This window comes from Hyaena hyaena, unplaced genomic scaffold, assembly GCF_003009895.1.
Source record: "Hyaena hyaena isolate Hyena2069 unplaced genomic scaffold, ASM300989v1 scaffold_246, whole genome shotgun sequence".
In the NCBI taxonomy this organism is placed as follows: Eukaryota; Metazoa; Chordata; class Mammalia; order Carnivora; family Hyaenidae; genus Hyaena; species Hyaena hyaena.
Genome location: NW_024080877.1, coordinates 1,347,354 through 1,365,027, shown reverse-complemented (window position 1 = coordinate 1,365,027; position 17,674 = coordinate 1,347,354). Strand labels below are relative to the sequence as shown.

General features: G+C 38.1%; 1 protein-coding gene across 1 annotated transcript in view; it reads left to right on the top strand.

Annotated features, from left to right (window-relative positions):
• MBD5 (methyl-CpG binding domain protein 5) overlaps positions 1–17,674 on the top strand; it is a 147,395-nt gene that overhangs the window by 113,262 nt on the left and 16,459 nt on the right. Inside the window, exons 8-10 of the mRNA XM_039244572.1 lie at positions 1,847–2,872; positions 4,500–4,714; positions 8,458–9,666. Coding sequence (XP_039100503.1) covers positions 1,847–2,872; positions 4,500–4,714; positions 8,458–9,666 — 2,450 coding nt within the window. The remainder of the gene's footprint in view (positions 1–1,846; positions 2,873–4,499; positions 4,715–8,457; positions 9,667–17,674) is intronic.

The following is a 17,674-nucleotide window of genomic DNA, read 5'->3' as shown; positions in this document are numbered from 1 at the left end:
GTTCATCTCTGTGTTATATACAATGATGAAAATATAAATGCCAAACTTTATCAGAATGGTTCAGCAAATATGATCAATCCATAGGTTACAAGGTTAAAAATATTCATACAAATGTCCATATATCAAAAAAGAAAAATTTTTGTGTTATTCCACTAGAAGAAAACAAGAAGCATATAAAATTTGTAATACTGATACAATGATGGAAACATTTCTGTGTATTTCTATTTGGACAAGGTCTCAATGGTAACATAGTCAAATATAAAGTTTTTGATGGCATAGCACAGCAATAAAGTGTTTGAATTATTTTAGATTTTCAGTAACACTAGTGTTGTTCATTATATCATATACATGTTACATAAGCCTGTAACAATATTTGCTGAATGCATATAATACATACTGCATCTCTTTAGGGAAAGACCTTTTACGAAAACAATGATTGTAGGTTACTTTTCAACAGAATGTGATTCTCACTCCATCCCTTGTGCATCTGGATTGCCAGGGGTGATTTCAAAGGATACTCAGGCTGTACCCTAAGAGATGAGTTTTCAGCTAGCCTGAGATAAGGCCCAGGCATTGTTTTTGTTTATTTGCTTGTTTAAAGTTCTCCAGGTAATTCTGTTGTGCAGCTTGGATTGAGAACAACTAAAATGATTATAATAAACAACTGAAGTTTTACATTTTTAATATTAAGTTCCTTGAATTTTCATCCAAAGCATAAGACTTTCAAGATTAAGAATGCTATTTGGGGTGATGGCATTTGGTCTGATTTAGGGAACCCTAAGTACAGAGTATATTTATGCTATCAGTGACAAAGATTAAAAGATCAAAAAATGTAGTGTTGATGAGAAATGAACACTGCCATACACTGTTTATAAAAGTATTAATTGAATGTGCATTATTCAACTTGACTGTAGGGCGGTTTGACAATATGTACTCAAAGCTTTAAAAATATGTAAACTCTTTTGTCCCTGGAATTCCACTTTTAAGAATTTATCCTTAGAAAATAACAGCACATTGGCAAAGATGAGCTAATAAGAACGTTTATCGCAGTGTTGCTTACAACAGTAAAAGATGGTAAACAATCAGATATCCACAACTGTGGATTGATTAAATTTTGGTATCTTCATACATGACACAAGTAAAATGACTTTCAGGTTAACACGAGTTAACATGGTAAGGTAGTTGAAACCTATTGATAAAAGAAAAGGGTTATGGATAAAACATAAAAGTCACAAAGCAGCATGATTCCGTTTTTGTTAAAATATGTAATTTGTGTATATATGTCTGCATATGTATATACATACAGGCGGGAAAAGCCTGAAGAACTGTATACTAAAATATTAATAGTTATCTCCATAGGTATTTTTTATTTTGTTGTATACACTCATGTGTATTCTAGGGGCTTTTTTTTTCACTAAAAGGAGGTGGTAGTATTATAAATAAAGACCAAAAACATTTTCTTAAATGAAAAAATATGTTTTGAAAAATAAAGCCTTGTCACCCTTGTCTACCAATGACAGCGCAGATTGCCCTATTTTCACCTTGTCCAGGCTGTGAGAAGCAAGATGTTTGATAGTTAGAAACAGCTATTTCCTAATATTTTTTAATATTTCTAAACTTCTTCAATAGACTTATTTTCAAAGTAGATGAGGAAGTATAAAGTTACACTTCAGCTTCATTAACCACTGCCAAATCACCTCTGATTACAATTAATCTGATTTAAATTCACAAAGGCGACGTGGAACAAATGAATTGAAATGAACCTTAGTGTATTTTTATGGGGTTGTCTTCCTTAACATCCATAATTAATAGGTGGTTTGTTTTTTCTTCTTCTTCTTCATTGTAGGCGGTTCAGGACCATCATCCTCCACAGCCATAGCTGGCACCAGCCACCCTGCCATCACAAAGACAACATCTGTTCTGCAAGATGGCGTCATAGTTACCACCGCAGCTGGAAATCCACTGCAGAGTCAGCTGCCTATTGGGAGTGATTTTCCTTATGTTGGCCAAGAGCACGCACTTCATTTTCCATCCAACAGTACTTCAAACAACCATCTTCCACACCCCTTGAACCCCAGCCTCCTCAGTTCTCTACCTATCTCTTTGCCAGTGAATCAACAGCATCTCCTAAACCAGAATCTATTAAATATCCTCCAGCCTTCAGCAGGAGAAGGCAAGTCTGAGATCAACCTCCACCCTTTAGGTTTTCTCAACCCGAATGTAAACGCTGCTTTAGCTTTTCTCTCCGGTGACATGGATGGGCAGGTATTGCAGCCTGTTCACTTTCAGCTCTTAGCAGCCCTGCTTCAGAACCAAGCCCAAGCAGCTGCCATGCTTCCCCTGCCATCTTTCAATCTGACCATCTCAGATCTTTTGCAACAGCAAAATACACCTTTACCCTCATTAACACAGATGACAGCCCCACCAGACCATTTGCCAAGCAATCAGTCAGAGAACAGCCGAGCTGAGACCCTTTTAACCAGCCCCCTGGGGAACCCTTTACCGGGCTTTGCAGGCAGTGACACTACTTTTAACCCCCTGTTCCTCCCAGCTGTCACTGGGGCCTCAGGATTAATGGCCTTGAATCCCCAGCTGTTGGGAGGTGTCCTGAACCCAGCATCGGCCAACACCGCTAATCATCCAGAGGTTTCCATAGCAACTTCCTCCCAGGCAACCACTACCACAACCACTACATCATCAGCAGTGGCAGCACTGACTGTCTCAACACTTGGTGGGACAGCAGTGGTGTCAATGGCAGAAACATTGCTGAATATATCTAATAATGCTGGGAATACACCTGGTCCAGCTAAACTCAACAGTAACTCTGTGATGCCACAGCTACTTAACCCTCTACTGGGGACAGGTCTGCTTGGTAAGTTACATTTTTTCACAAATTTTTACCAAAGAAACGTTTTTCTAATTCTATTTTCTCCTTTTTAAAAACTCCATTTTGTCACACTATTTTTAAAAATGTTTTTGTTATGTCACAGCTTGCTTAAGGAACTAAATATAATAACACCCCCACACACCCTTAGTTATACAAACATGAAAATGACTTTTTCCTCTTCCCCTGTTCTAGCAGCACTGAATAACATTTTAATCTACTTTCTCTGATCTTCTAATTCTGATGCCACTTAAACCTAACCTACCTATCGTTCTCTTAAGCCAAGTAGAGTCTGATTTTCCAAACAATAAAGCACAGGCCCATCTTAAAAGTAACTCTTACTTAAATTTTAGTTGGTGTGGCATCACAGGGTTAGTATGAGCGGCTGCACTGTGGATGGAAACTGTTTGAGGAAGTATTGCTTCCAGGCGACCCCTAAATAAACAAAACTAAATGCTTATCCAGAAAAATGAGAAACAAGGCATAAAGATATTCAAAGATAAATTTTGCTCAAGTTCAAGGAAACAGATAGTCTCAATAGCCGATGTTAGATTTCCTCAGCCAATATAATTCCTTAGAATTTTGTGTCTTAAAAACAAAATCCTTCACATATATTATTCTATCACAAAAAGGTTAGAAAATAATGGCAAGTATATCCAACTGACTGATGCAGATAGCTGTAACAGTAAGTGCAGAGATGGTATCCAGAAAGTCTGGAAAGAGGCAAATACATATAATACAGTCACAAGGTATTTAAATTTATTGATTTAATAAAAATTAATAATAATGTTTCCAGATTTTATGGATGCCTTTAGAATATAGTTTACTAATTTTATAGTTCACTCTAGGCTATAGTTTATTAGTTCTATCTGGCATCAAAATCAACAGTAAAATAACCTAAAAAGCATTACAGATTTACATATTTCAAGTTACAAGACAATTTCAATGGCATTGTCTTCAAGATAATTTCAATGTAATTTTAAAACAAGTTAATTTTGAATTATGAATATGAACTTAGTTGTTAGCTTATCCCAACTGATTGAGTAATATTTATTTTTAATGATTATGGCAATGAATTCTTTTGTATTATTTTTAATTTTAGGTGACCAACCTCTTACTTAAAAACAAAATACGTGTTCCTAGGCCAAATCTGATTTTCTTTGGTGGTATTTATTGATGACTGTGGCATGAGAACTAAATTTTTTAAACAAGGCCTGATCAGATCCACTCGTTTTAATAATTTGCTCAGATACTTATGATTACTAAAACATTTTAGGATTAATTTCCACCTTTAGTTTTAGGTGCTCTAACAAAAATAATTTCAAGGAATTTATAACACCGAAGCTCAATCTAGAAGGATTGGCTAATGGAAAAAGCAAAGACTAAGTAGTGTCTCCGGGACATAAAATCAAAAAACTAATTATGGAAGATAAAATTAATTAATACTACTACTCTCTATTTACCACTTAGTAAGACATTGGTGAGAAAAAGAGAAAAGAATGACCGTGTCACGTGTAGTTTTCAGGTTTTGTTTCAGGAATCCTCAGGTGCATAGATAGGCACAGGATCTCCGAAGAGTCACACTGACTTACACTTTATGTTTTTCAAACTATAGGTGACATGTCCTCAATAAACAATACTTTGAATAACCATCAACTGACTCATCTGCAGTCGCTGTTAAACAACAATCAGATGTTTCCTCCAAATCAGCAGCAGCAGCAGCAGCAACTTCTCCAGGGGTACCAGAACCTGCAGGCATTTCAAGGACAGCCCACAATCCCTTGCCCGGCTAACAGTAACCCTATGGCTTGTCTGTTTCAGAACTTTCAGGTACTCTCCTTCCCTGGGTTACTCAAATAGTAAGCAATGTCTAGGTCTGTTAAAATACTTAATTGGGGGGAAGAGACAGAAAAAAGAGGCCATGTGCCCTTTCACCTCCACTTACTATTATTTTCCAGTAATGACTATTGTGAAACATTCCAGTCTTTTGTGTGAAGGTTATTTTATTTTGTCTGAGGCATCTCAGTGGTCCTTTGGGAGCGGATGGTAAAAACTGATCATATGATCCTCTTAAACTCCCTCAGGGTTTCCACTGCTCTCATGACTGAAATCCATATCTTTAATATGCCAGCTTGGGCTGACTCTCTAGTCCTGGCCTCACCGCTCACCCTAGCTTCAGCTATATAGTGTTCCTTTAGCTTTACAAGTGGAACACATTTCTGACAGATTAAGGAGCTAGATGGAAAGAGTGACACTTAATAAATATAAAAAGGAAATACAGAATTTTTTTTAATAATCTTGAGGCAGAGAAGGTTCTTTCGGTAAGACACAAAATCAGAAGGTCAAAAAGAAAAGAAGTAATAGGGTTGAATATATAAAACTTTAAAATCTCCATATGACGAAAGGTATTTTAAATAAAGTTAAAGACAAGTGCACCTGGCAGAAAATACTTACATAATAATGGCAAAAAATTGACATTCATTTTATAAAAAGAGCTCCTACAAATCAGGAAGAAAAAAGATAATTGATTAGAAAAATGAACAATAGATACGAACAGAAAATGAAAAATAAATTATTAATGAACATATGAAAAGAGTAATCAGAGTAATACAAATTACAACACTCATGTGTCCATCAGATTGATTGTTATTCCTTGCTGACTTTTAAAGATATTGTTGGTCTGATTGTATGCTGATACAGATTGTATGCTGATACAAATCCAGGTAATTTGATAGTTTATCAGGAGTTTCTTTAAAGTTTATTTTATTTATTTAGAGAGAGAGCAAGCAGAGGAAGAGAGTGAGAGACAGAGACAGGGAGAGAAAATCCCAAGCCTGAGTCTGCAGCACCCAACGTGGGGCTCAAACCCACAAACTGTGAGATTATGACCTGAGCTGAAATCAAGAGTCAGTCACTTAACCAACTGAGCCACCCAGGCTCAGGTTTTTAAATATACATATCCTTGGGATGCCTGGGTGGTTCAGTTAGTTAAGCGTCCAACTTTGGCTCAGCTCATGATCTTGTGGTTCATGAGTTTGAGTCCTGCATTGAGCTCCCTGCTATCAGCACGGAGCCCACTTCAGATCCTCTGTCTCCCTCTCTCTGCTTCCCCACCCCCAAGCCTTGCACAACTCTCTCCCTCTCTCAAAAAATAGACGTTTTTCAAAAGTAATGTAAAAAAATAAATATACATACCCTTTGACCCGGAAGTTCAACTTCTTTGTATCTATTTTAGAGAAATCTTCAAATGTGAGCGAAAGGGCAATTCGCTCAGAATGTTCATTACAACGTGATTTGTGGTGGCGAAAGTTAGAAGCCACTTAAGTGTCTATCAGCAGGGAAATAATTAAATATATTATGGTATATCCATCTTTCTAGTAGTTTAAGAGGTGTAGGTAGACTTGTATAACTGATATGGAAAGATCCACAAGATTGCAAGGCTTCAATACTGTGGTATTGTAGAATACTAAAGTACAGAACCATTTATGTGAAAGAAGGAAGAAAAGAAAGAAAACTGGATATACACCTACGCACCTTAATGTATTCAAAATAAGTGTCTGTAAGGATGCACTGCAGCACTGATTACTTCCGAGGAAGGAAATGGGATTGGAAAGGGATGGGAATGTCAGGTTTGGATGGGGAATAGTGATAAAGAAAATTTTATGTGTTTTGACAATGAGAAAATATTCATGTACATCTTATGGAGTAAGATAAATTTAGAAGGGAAGAGAAAGTGCTCAGCCATGTCACTGAGAATCTCAAACAAGTAGATAAAGAACTCCACTAGATTTTAGTGATGGTGGAATTCAGTTTTGGTGGAGTGATGGGAGCACAAGACAGAGTGCAGTGGGTGGAAGGATGAAAAGGTTAGGAATTAAAGAGTGTGGATTACTCTTTCAAGAACGTGACTGGCAAGAACATAAGAGAAATAGGGTGGTGCCCCAAGGCAGACGTAGGTTGAATGCAAACTTTTAAAATAGGGAAGCTATGCACATGGTTGTATAGCCAAAGGAAAGAGAAAAATAAAAATAAAAAGTGGAAAAGATTGAATATAAAGAAGAGAAGGGAAGCACAGCTGGCAGCGCATCAGTCTCATAATCTGAAGGTCCTGAGTAAGAAGAGAGAGATAACAGATGAGGTAAGATCTCTGACGATTGCCTTGGGATCCAAAGCATAAATGAAGGACTTACCTTCAGAGAGCAGAAGAGGCCCCTCTTACACTGGGAAGCGGGGCAGGATTTGGGGCATAGTAGTATGTCCTGCCAGGGGGCAGAGAGTAGCAGAGGATAAGAACTATGAGAATTCTTAACCATCAGAACTCCATTCTCTCTATTAAGTAAGGCTATCCACTAAGAATAGTGCTGGAGATGGTAAGCAGCCAGCTTGAAGAAGTGGATGACGATTTGAATGTCTGTGAAGGAGAATGGTACCCAACTAGAGGGTCATTGCATTGATGAGAACAGTAAGCCCCCAGCTGCAGTTGAAAGCCCTAAATTCCTAGACAGATACTCCACATTCTCACTGTGGATATAGATAAGCAGGCAGTTAAATTCATCCCGGATTGAGATTTTTATCTGGTAGCTTTAGACAGGGAAGAATAACAAGAGAGTGGTTGATATACTGATGGATCCCAGGTTCTGGTTTAGTGGAAAAGGATGTGAAGACAAGAAGGGACAGATCATTGAGGGGAAATTTTGAAGTATCAAGGGTTCAAAGCAGCAATTCTTAGGTGGGGTTGGTGAAATTAGAATAACCTTAGGGACTTTTTCTAACTGCATCATCCTTCCCGTCCTGAGCATGGATATTCTTACCTACTGGGAATTCCCTCCCTTCACCTTTTCCCATTTAAGAGTCACATCTTGATGGCTATAGAAAGCCATTGACACTATTGAGAGCAGAGGGGTGTCCCCTAGCCAGTAGCCAGGTAAGATTGAAAAGTAGGTGTCACTGTTCAATCTGAAGTTTTCAAAAATAGTGTCATATCAGAAATATTTTATTATTATAAAAAGAGTATATATATATACACATATATATATGGAGTATGTATATATACATATATATATATATATATATATATGGAGAGAGATTGAAGAAAGAGAAAGGGAAGGAGTCTTTTAGCTTAGTTGTATTTCAGTAGAAATATAAGTGAATTAGAAATCCTTTTCAAAATTTGGTTCCGTTTGTAATTCGAGCAGTCCTGGTTACTGACATGTTTCTCTCTTTGAATTTCAAGTTGCAAAACCTGTAATGACAGTTAAAGATGTGGAGTCATTACCTGAAAACAGTTTGTGTCCAACTACCTCATCTGTAACTCTTCTAAAGAATGTATGGTAATGATGATTTCTTAAAACAAAAATCTGTGAAATGATTTCAACCAAAGAAACGGGACCCAAATATAACCAAGGCACAAGCTTTTCTAAACAGAGTGCCTTTTTATTTCAAGCCTTGCTCTTCCTTTTTATTTCCTTCCTTGTTATATTTGTTTGCCTGTTGGCAAATCTTAATATGGTCTTTCTCTTCGAGGTCTTTAAAGGCTTTTGTCTCTCTCACCACTTCCTGTCTGTTTCTTCAAGGTGAGAATGCAGGAGGATGCAGCTCTCCTAAACAAAAGAATAAGCACTCAGCCGGGGCTCACGGCTCTTCCTGAGAACCCAAACACTCCACTTCCACCTTTCCAAGATACATCTTGTGAGTTGCAACCGAGGATTGACCCATCTCTTGGTCAGCAGGTGAAGGATGGCCTCATTGTGGGTGGCCCAGGTGATGCTTCTGTGGATGCCATTTACAAAGCAGTTGTTGATGCAGCCAGCAAAGGAGTTCAGGTTGTCATCACCACTGCAGTCAACAGTACAACTCAGATCAGCCCCATTCCAGCTCTGAGTGCCATGAGTGCCTTCACTGCCTCGATTGGTGACCCATTAAGTCTCCCCAGTGCTGTCAGTGCGGTCATTCATGGACGAAACATGAGCAGTGTCGATCATGAGGGTAGGCTGAGGAATGCAAGAGGGGCTCGGCTGCCCAGGAATCTGGACCATGGGAAGAACTCAAATGAAGGAGATGGGTTTGAGTATTTCAAGTCAGCAAGTTGCCACACATCCAAAAAACAGTGGGACGGGGAGCAAAGCCCTGGAGGGGAGCGAAACCGGTGGAAGTGTGAGGAATTCTTAGATCATCCAGGCCATGTCCACAGTAGTCCTTGTCACGAAAGGTCCAACAATGTCTCCACACTGCCATTTCTGCCTGGGGAACAGCACCCGGTACTGTTACCACCAAGAAACTGTCAAGGGGATAAAATTCTGGAGGAAAATTTCAGGTATAATAACTACAAAAGAACTATGATGAGTTTTAAGGAGAGACTAGAGAACACTGTGGAAAGATGCGCACACATTAATGGGAACAGACCTCGACAGAGTCGGGGCTTTGGAGAGCTGCTGAGCACCACAAGGCAAGACCTGGTCCTAGAGGAGCAATCTCCAAGCTCCTCAAATAGTTTGGAAAGTTCTCTAGTCAAAGACTACATCCATTACAATGGAGACTTTAATGCCAAAAGCATTAATGGGTGTGTGCCTAGCCCTTCAGACGCTAAAAGCATTAGTAGTGAAGATGACCTAAGGAATCCAGATTCCCCTTCTTCAAATGAGTTGATACATTATAGGCCAAGGACGTTCAACGTTGGCGACTTGGTCTGGGGCCAAATCAAAGGACTTACTTCTTGGCCTGGAAAATTAGTAAGAGAGGACGACGTTCACAATTCATGTCAACAAAGCCCCGAGGAAGGGAAGGTATACCAATCTTTATCCATTGTCAAATACTAACCTTTGTTCAGATGTCAGTTGTTATTATATGTTATCATCACTTTGGATTCATTGGATTTGAAATTAGGATTCTTCATGACTCATTGAGGTCTCACAAACTTCTGGAACATTAAATGAAGAGGGGATGGTTATAGTCACCAAAATGTCCCATCAAGGGGTGAGTTGTGAAGCATTCGTAGATTCCACTAGGGCCTCTAACCTGGGAACCAGATTTCCAGAATTTTGTTAATTCGGCCTTCCTTCCCTGCATTTACCTAACTCTTCATTCCATACACAGAGGATGAAGGCAAGTGGCAATGACTGGGAAAAAATCTGGTGGCCTTTGGAGTCCACGGGTGTGGCAGAGGTAGGGCAACAGAGGGACAGCGTCTCCTCCATGTGCTCACATATGACACATATTGCTGAGGAGAGGGCCAAACCAGGGTGCGATTGCAGCCATTTCTGGAAGCCGCAGGTAATGTCTATGTTCAGAATGGTGTCTCCTTTCAGGAAAAGTTCTGGGCCTTTATAACATATGGAAATGTTTAACCCCACAGTCTGGTTCTACTCAACACAATCTGATCATATAAATTAAATGAAAACGTCTCCATGAAACTACCATTCAATTTAGAAGAAATTAGTAGGGGTCTTCTGGGTTTTTCCTCCCTCTCACAATTGGTAGAATTGGCTCACAAGGCGAGAAATATGCAGAATGTTTAAAGCAGATAGAAAAATTTATATCTGACCAGGAGGAGATAATTATGCACATTCCCCACATATAATGAAGAAATGTAATTTTTCATCTCCTTAGGAAATAAAAATTACTCTTAAAATATATATTATTCTCTTAAAAAATATATTGTATAATGCTATTTCAACTCTGCTCCAACCTCCACTGGCACTTGGGTTTAATGGCAGGAAACCAAAAACATTTTTGCCAGCACAATAAAAAGATTGTCTTTCTCCAAATGACCAGGAGGTCCTTAAACCCGTTGCTTATAATGCCTAATATATACTTGTCAGGATACACTCTGGGCATAATGTTTCTATGTTTGATAAGAAAATGAATTCCATACTCCTATTCACAAAACATTTTATTCTCTAATCTCTCTGAGACGAGACAAAACATTCTTTAGGTTGATAAACCTAAATATTTTTGACAGTTTATTCAAAAAGTAATTAGAAACAGCAAAATTGGGATTTATGATATAAATGGACTGCTACAAATATAAGATGTAGACGATGGACTGTTTCACAGTCTCTGCAAATGAAACCACATCTTTCTAGGTGCCATTTTACAAAAAGCTTAACTAAAGAAAAGATTATGGCCTCCCCTTCCTGGAAACATTCTTCCTGTCCTAAATGCCTTATCTAAATATCTTTTTATGTCCTCAGGAGAATAAAGGCATGTACTTCCAACACATTTCACATTAAACAATGGTCCTAATCTGATTAGTCTGTGTTTGCAAACTCCTGGGACTGAGTTGCTCACTAATGTTTGGAGAGATACACTTTTAATTTTTTTTTAATGTTTTTTATTTATTTCTGAGAGAGAGAGAGAGCATGAGCAAGGGAGGGTCAGAGAGAGGGAGATACAGAATCTGAAGCAGGCTCCAGGCTCTGAGCTAGCTAGCCGTCAGTACAGAGCCTGACACGGGGCTCGAACCCACGAACCATGTGATCATGACCTGAGCCGAAGTCAGAAGCTTAACCAACTGAGCCACCCAGGCACCCCAGGGGGAGATACACTTTTTTAAAAAATCATTATCTGAGAATCCAAGACACATTTGTTTTGCTGCATTTGAATAAGCAACTGGTTTTCACTCACTATATATTTATTATAAGTGTTTAAAATACCCAGATTCTTGTTCCTTATTGTAGGTAATTGATGAATTTCTAACAGAGAGCATAAAATTTCCGTCAATTCAAATATCTGTCCCCACTGCCTGACATTGTAATTTGGCATTCTGACAACCTTATTATCAAAACCTTGATATCATGATACACTAAAAATATTTTTAGTAATTCAGAAAAAATAATTTAAAGCACACATTGAGAGGTGCAAAATTGAAAACATATAATAAAATATTAATGATAACACATGAAATATTTATCTATCATTAAAAAGCAAGGTATAACAGCCTTAAAAGCTCTAGGGCATATAACATTTGAAAACATCTCTGGTCTTTTCGGGACCTACCTCACTTTTACACATTAAAAAAAAAATGAAGTGTTATTTTACACTTTTTTCTTCTATAGTTTACAAAACAAAGGAAGGGCTTCCTCATACCTAATTTAATAATGCTTCAGCAAGCCAGTGTTCTCAATGTAGAAGACCAGGAAAGGTGAAATTTCAAACACGAGTCTGTCTGACTTCAAGACAAATGGCCTTTGCTTGATGTCTTGATGATTCTGGTTCATCAAGAAAAAATTAAACTATGTTCAATATCTGTGTAAGACAAAGCATGATTCTATTTGAAAAGATTTCCCAGTAAAACATTAAAATTTGTACTGTTAGTCTAGTGAACGAACCAGTCGTGATGTAAATTTTATTTACATAGAACCCTTTAGTCCTCAGCAATGCTGGATAAATAAAGTCTTGTGCATTAATAATCAGATTTCTGCTTAAAAAGATAAGCAATGCATTAGGTTTCCTTCTATATACTGTGGCAATGGTTGACATTTTAAGGAAGCAAGAGAGAAGGATAGAGACTGACTCCATAAACAATTTGTTTGTTATAGTAAAATCTAATTAATTCCACCTTGCTAATGTGGAATGTGGGACCACATCCCCTAGTGTTTATCTTTGTGGTATCTCAGAAGAAAAGGTTCGGTAACCAATTTTCTTACACGTTACCATTTAAAACCTTCTTAGCTTCTCACGTTTTCATACTATTTCCGTGTCCACCAAGGTAAATTAATCCAAGATTCTGGCAGATCCCTCCAGATAAAATGTATGTTAACTCATGTGTTAGAATAGATTTATTGAATTATCTTATCTCTCCCCACCTCCCACATCCCAAAAACCTATCATTTATTTTCTGTTGCAGTTTTTGTTCTCAACAAACCACTTCAAATTCTTTTCAGAAGCAAGCAAAGTAAAAATAAAAATTAAGGTAATTAATTAACAGTGTTGCAGGTTACTAATTCAAAGTAAGCTGGGCGCCACTCTTGCTTTCAGGAGATCGATGCTGTGACTGGAACACTGATGTCTGCCAGGGGCTGAGATGTCCACGTTGTCCTTAAGTTGATACTTTAGCCAACTGTCATGATAGTAAATGACCTGGTCAGTTTGTGATCTTAGAAAGGCATTTTTAATCTTCAGTGGGATGTTAAATGTAGCAGAATTACTAATAATGCATTAGAACCATTCAGCACTTTTTGAGATTGCTTCCTAAGAGGTTTTATTTCAAAACATCAAATACTGTGTGAACATAGTCTACAGAGCACTAGAGAGAAAGCAGAGTGTGGCAGAAAGAGGTATGGGCTCTGGGCATTCTCTCATGAGCTCAATCCCAGCCGCATCAGTTTCCTAAATGATCCTGGGTAGCTGTATTAATCTCCCCAAGCTGCAGTCTCCTCACCCCTCAAGTGGGAATATCAGTTCCTACTCAGAATGATGTTTTAAGAATTAAATGAGATACCATAAATAGATTACCAACATTCAAAAGAGGCTCAGTAAAAATTAGCCTCCTTGCCCCCCCCCCTTTTTGGTCTGGTTGCTTATTTGTTTGTGGGGTTTTTTTTTATGTTAGACAACCTTATTAATTTGGATTTCACGACTATGGAATTGTGGCAATTTGACATTAGTTATTGTTAACCTATGCATTATCCATGAATAAAGTATTTACTAACCAGGTTGAGGGCGAGAGGATTGTAATACATATGTTTAATGAATGAAATAGTTTATAAGCATTTTTTAATGAAGTTTAGCACATTGCATACAAATTGGCATATCTGATTATAAGTTATTAGCTGTTCATTTCAAGCAGGAGTTCTACTTGGAAACATTTTAAAGCACTTTGTTCAGTGAACCTGAAAGTCTCCCTCCCAACAGTGTTTCCAAAAAATACCAACTCAGACTTTCTTCCTTTACCTTCCTCCCCCCACACACATATACAACAATATTAATTAGTAGAGATTTTCAGTAGTCCGTAGAAAGGTGGACTAACTCTCCCCTACAGAATACTGTCCCAATATTAAGCTCTGTAACAACACTGGAGAATATCGTATGCCTGCTATCACACCATTCAGAAAGTAGTATCCATCTCCTTACTCTCCACTGCATTCTTTCCTTTGGTTACCAGTTTGTAATGAAGTATGGTCTGAAAGATATTTATACTTTTTCTAAATAAATGATGCAAGTTTCTCTCTGAACCATAAATCCTTTATAGTTTAAGGTTCAGTGGCCAAGAATAAGCCCTCAGTGCTGTGCTCTGGTACATCAGCATACCCCAAGAGACGCACTGCCAGATCTTGGCACAGCATTGGAGAATTCTTGGAAAGGGAAGTGGCTTCTGCTGGCATTACACCTCTCCACCTCCACGAAAATGTGCAGGCATTTTGAGTCTATGCAACTGGGGTAGGGGAGATGAGTGTCTTTATACATTTGTTTCAATCATTATTTAAAAATGGGAAAAGTGCCCCTGTTTTCTAAAATGTATTTTGAGGGTGCCTGGGTAGCTCAGCTGGTTAAGCGTCCGACTTCAGCTCAAGTCATGATCTCACAGTTTGTGGGTTTGAGCCCCGCGTCGGGCTCTGTGCTGACAGCTCAGAGCCTGGAGCCTGTCTTCAGATTCTGTTTCTCCCTCTCTCTCTGACCCTCCCCTACTCGTGCTGTCTCTCTCTCTTTCTCTCTCTTGCAAAAATAAATAAAGCATAAAAAATACTTTAAATATATTTTGAAATTATCATCTGCCATCTCTGATCTTACATTAACTAGCCTACAAGTATTAGGTATTGTCTGTCAAAGTATTCAGCAAAAAATAAAATTCCTTTTTTAGTACATAATTTTTACTCTTTTTAAACATTTCCCATTGGTCTTCATGTCATTGCTCTTATATTCAGTGTGTATTCGGCCCTGAGCCAAATTTAGGAAAGGATTTATTTCTAGATTGGCACCATAATGTTCCTTTCCAATGAAACATTGGTTGTTGGTGGACAGGTAGAGACATCTGATTACCCAGAAAAGTTCTGCATTTCAGTGCAACACCACATGACCAAATAAAGGCATGTTTTTAAAAGCAGTGGGCAGGGTGCTCTCTTTAGAATCACACTGCCTTTTTTTCACATGGTTATATTTGGCAGGTAGAGATAAAAATAGTTCTCTGAATAGTCACTCAAATGAGACAAAACTCATCATTTATTATTAAAACTCATAACTAAACATATTTTGGGACAATACACTTTCTATATGTCAGTTGAGTCTCTCTCTCTCTCTCTCTCTCTCTCACACACACACACACACACACACACATTTTGACAGTGTGAAACATAACTGAAGACAGCTTACCATCACACTTCGGGGATATATAGCTTACGTTTGAGTTTTCTTGTGATGTTTAAACATTTTACTTTGAAGAACTGTCTTTCTGTGCTTGATTATCAGTTTTAGCTGTTTGTATTCTTCAGTACTATTATTCTCTGTTGAAAATGTCCTTTGCGTATTGCCTTTGCCTTCTATGTTTTTATAACCAGTGTTGGAAATGAGTCCTTGCTCTGCACCCAGTCACTAACCACAATATTTTGGCTGCATTGTGGCTGGTGAGGTGGCAGGACAACCAATGGTCTGTAGCAACAGAATCTCCTTGAAAAGAGAGGAAAGTGGTTTTGGGAAAGTCCTGTGCAAGATAAAATTCAGGCTAACAAAGTCAGTGCCTGGAAGATAATAAAAATGAAGACCTAGAGAGGATAAAAAATGTGGCTATTAGCAAAAAGACTAAGCAGAGTAAAAGGTTGGATGAGACTGTAAACATCACTGAAGCGAATTGTGGAATATTGTAACCTTCTTTCCCTAAACAAGGTTAGAAAGAGGGGAAGGAAGACTAGTTCCATTTGCACATGGCTGAGACCCACACAGAGTCCCTGAGCTTGTTCATGGAGTTAGTCTGAGACCGATGCGTGTTTCTGTGATGTGAACTTTTAAACAGTGCTGCTTTAGAAATATGAGCTTACTCAAAACATTTAATTCCATTTATGGGTAGCAGATCAACGTGAAATTTGTTGTACATTTAGAATAGATTTACTCTAGTCCTGTAGTATCCTTTTCTACTACTTAAAAATACTGCTTCCAAAGTGAAGAAGAAAGGAAACACGTACACACACACACACCCTCAGATAATGCTACTGACAAAAATTGTTCATGTGTATTTGGTTAGTTCATTTGGAAGAAAAACGGGATTCACTTTAGGGATTCTTCCATGAGTACTATTGATGGAAAATTAGACTCATCCTTTCTGACACAGGTGAGTCAACTCTTTACTCCAAAGTATTTCTTTATCATTAATTCCCATTCTTTAAAAAAAAAAAAAAACTGAAATATCGCACTTAGGTTAGCAGTACTTTTTCAGGTTGAAGATTTTTTTTACTACTTACTATTTAATAAATGTTTGAAAATATGAGCGTAATGAATGCCTCATATTTGTTTATTGCTTCAGAGCTGTATTTCCCAGACTTCAGCTAAAGTTGCATGCTACCTGTATGATTACTTACTTAAAAACTTTATTCAAATTCATTTACCCCTTTATTTATTTATTCAACAAATGCTTTTTGGACTCCTATTACAAATGAGGCACCATTCAAGCCACTTCTTAAATAACTTCTTCAGTCTTAGTCTAAGATATAATATGTGTGAACACCCAGGTATAATGTTTTTTGTCTTTTTCTAATATAAACATATGAATATATAACTATTAAAGGTCTGTCCTGTTTCACGTGCCACTAATGACACTTTGGTGTTTTTAAAGCACCCTCATCTTCGTTATCTTTTTAGATTCTCTCAATGACCCAGAAAGATGTGCACAGCCATCCTCATTTTACAGGAGAGGGAGCTGACGCTCAGCAAAATAGCATTCCTAAGGACACAAATGACAGATAGTTAAGCCAGGCCCCAGGCCTGGTCTCCTACACTGAGTTTAGTGCTCTCTGCACAGCACCATTTCCCCAACAACAGGAGCTGAGGCCATTGTAAACATTGGATGGAACCATAAGGAATGAAGAGCGGGTTTGAATTCAGCTGTCCTATCTCTCTTACAAAATCTGGGCTGTGGCTTGTACCTTTGACCTTTGTGGAACAGCTTTGCCTCAGTACTAAGTAGAAGCCAAGTAAAAATATGAAGAAATTCAATCCCATTACCAGGTTTCAAGCTTGCAGGAAATTTTGACATCATATCTACTTAACTGACTCTATGCAAAAGTGATCTAAAGGGCACCTGGGTGGCTTAGTTGATTAACATCTGACTTCAGCTCAGGTCATGATTCAGTTTGTGGGTTTGAGCCCCACATCAGGCTCTGTGCTGACAGCTCAGGGCCTGCTTTGTATTCTTTGTCCCCCTCTCTTTCTGCCGCTCCCCTGCTTGTGTTCTGTCTCTCTCTGTCTTACAAAAATGAATAAACATTAAAAAAAGAGCGGGTGGAACCTAAGTCTTTGATCCAGGTTCTAATATACTCTACCTCGCTTTCTGAGGGTCATTTTGGCTCCCTCAAAGGTTTGTGTCTTCCACTGTTGTAGATTCAAGTTATCTCTAAGATACACTACATGCTACCATGTTGACCCCAAATCAAACTTAATTAAATTACCAAATCTTAATATGTGTCTTGTGAACAAAAAACAGCAAACAGAGATTCAGATTTGTTCAGAAAAGGCTGAAACTTCCTCCCTGTAAGGGTATATGGGTATGGTTCTGGGTATATTTCCAACCCTGCTGAACAAGCTATAGGACTATTTGTATTGAAGAATTGTGATGTCTAAAGAATATGAATGAGTGAAAGGAGGATT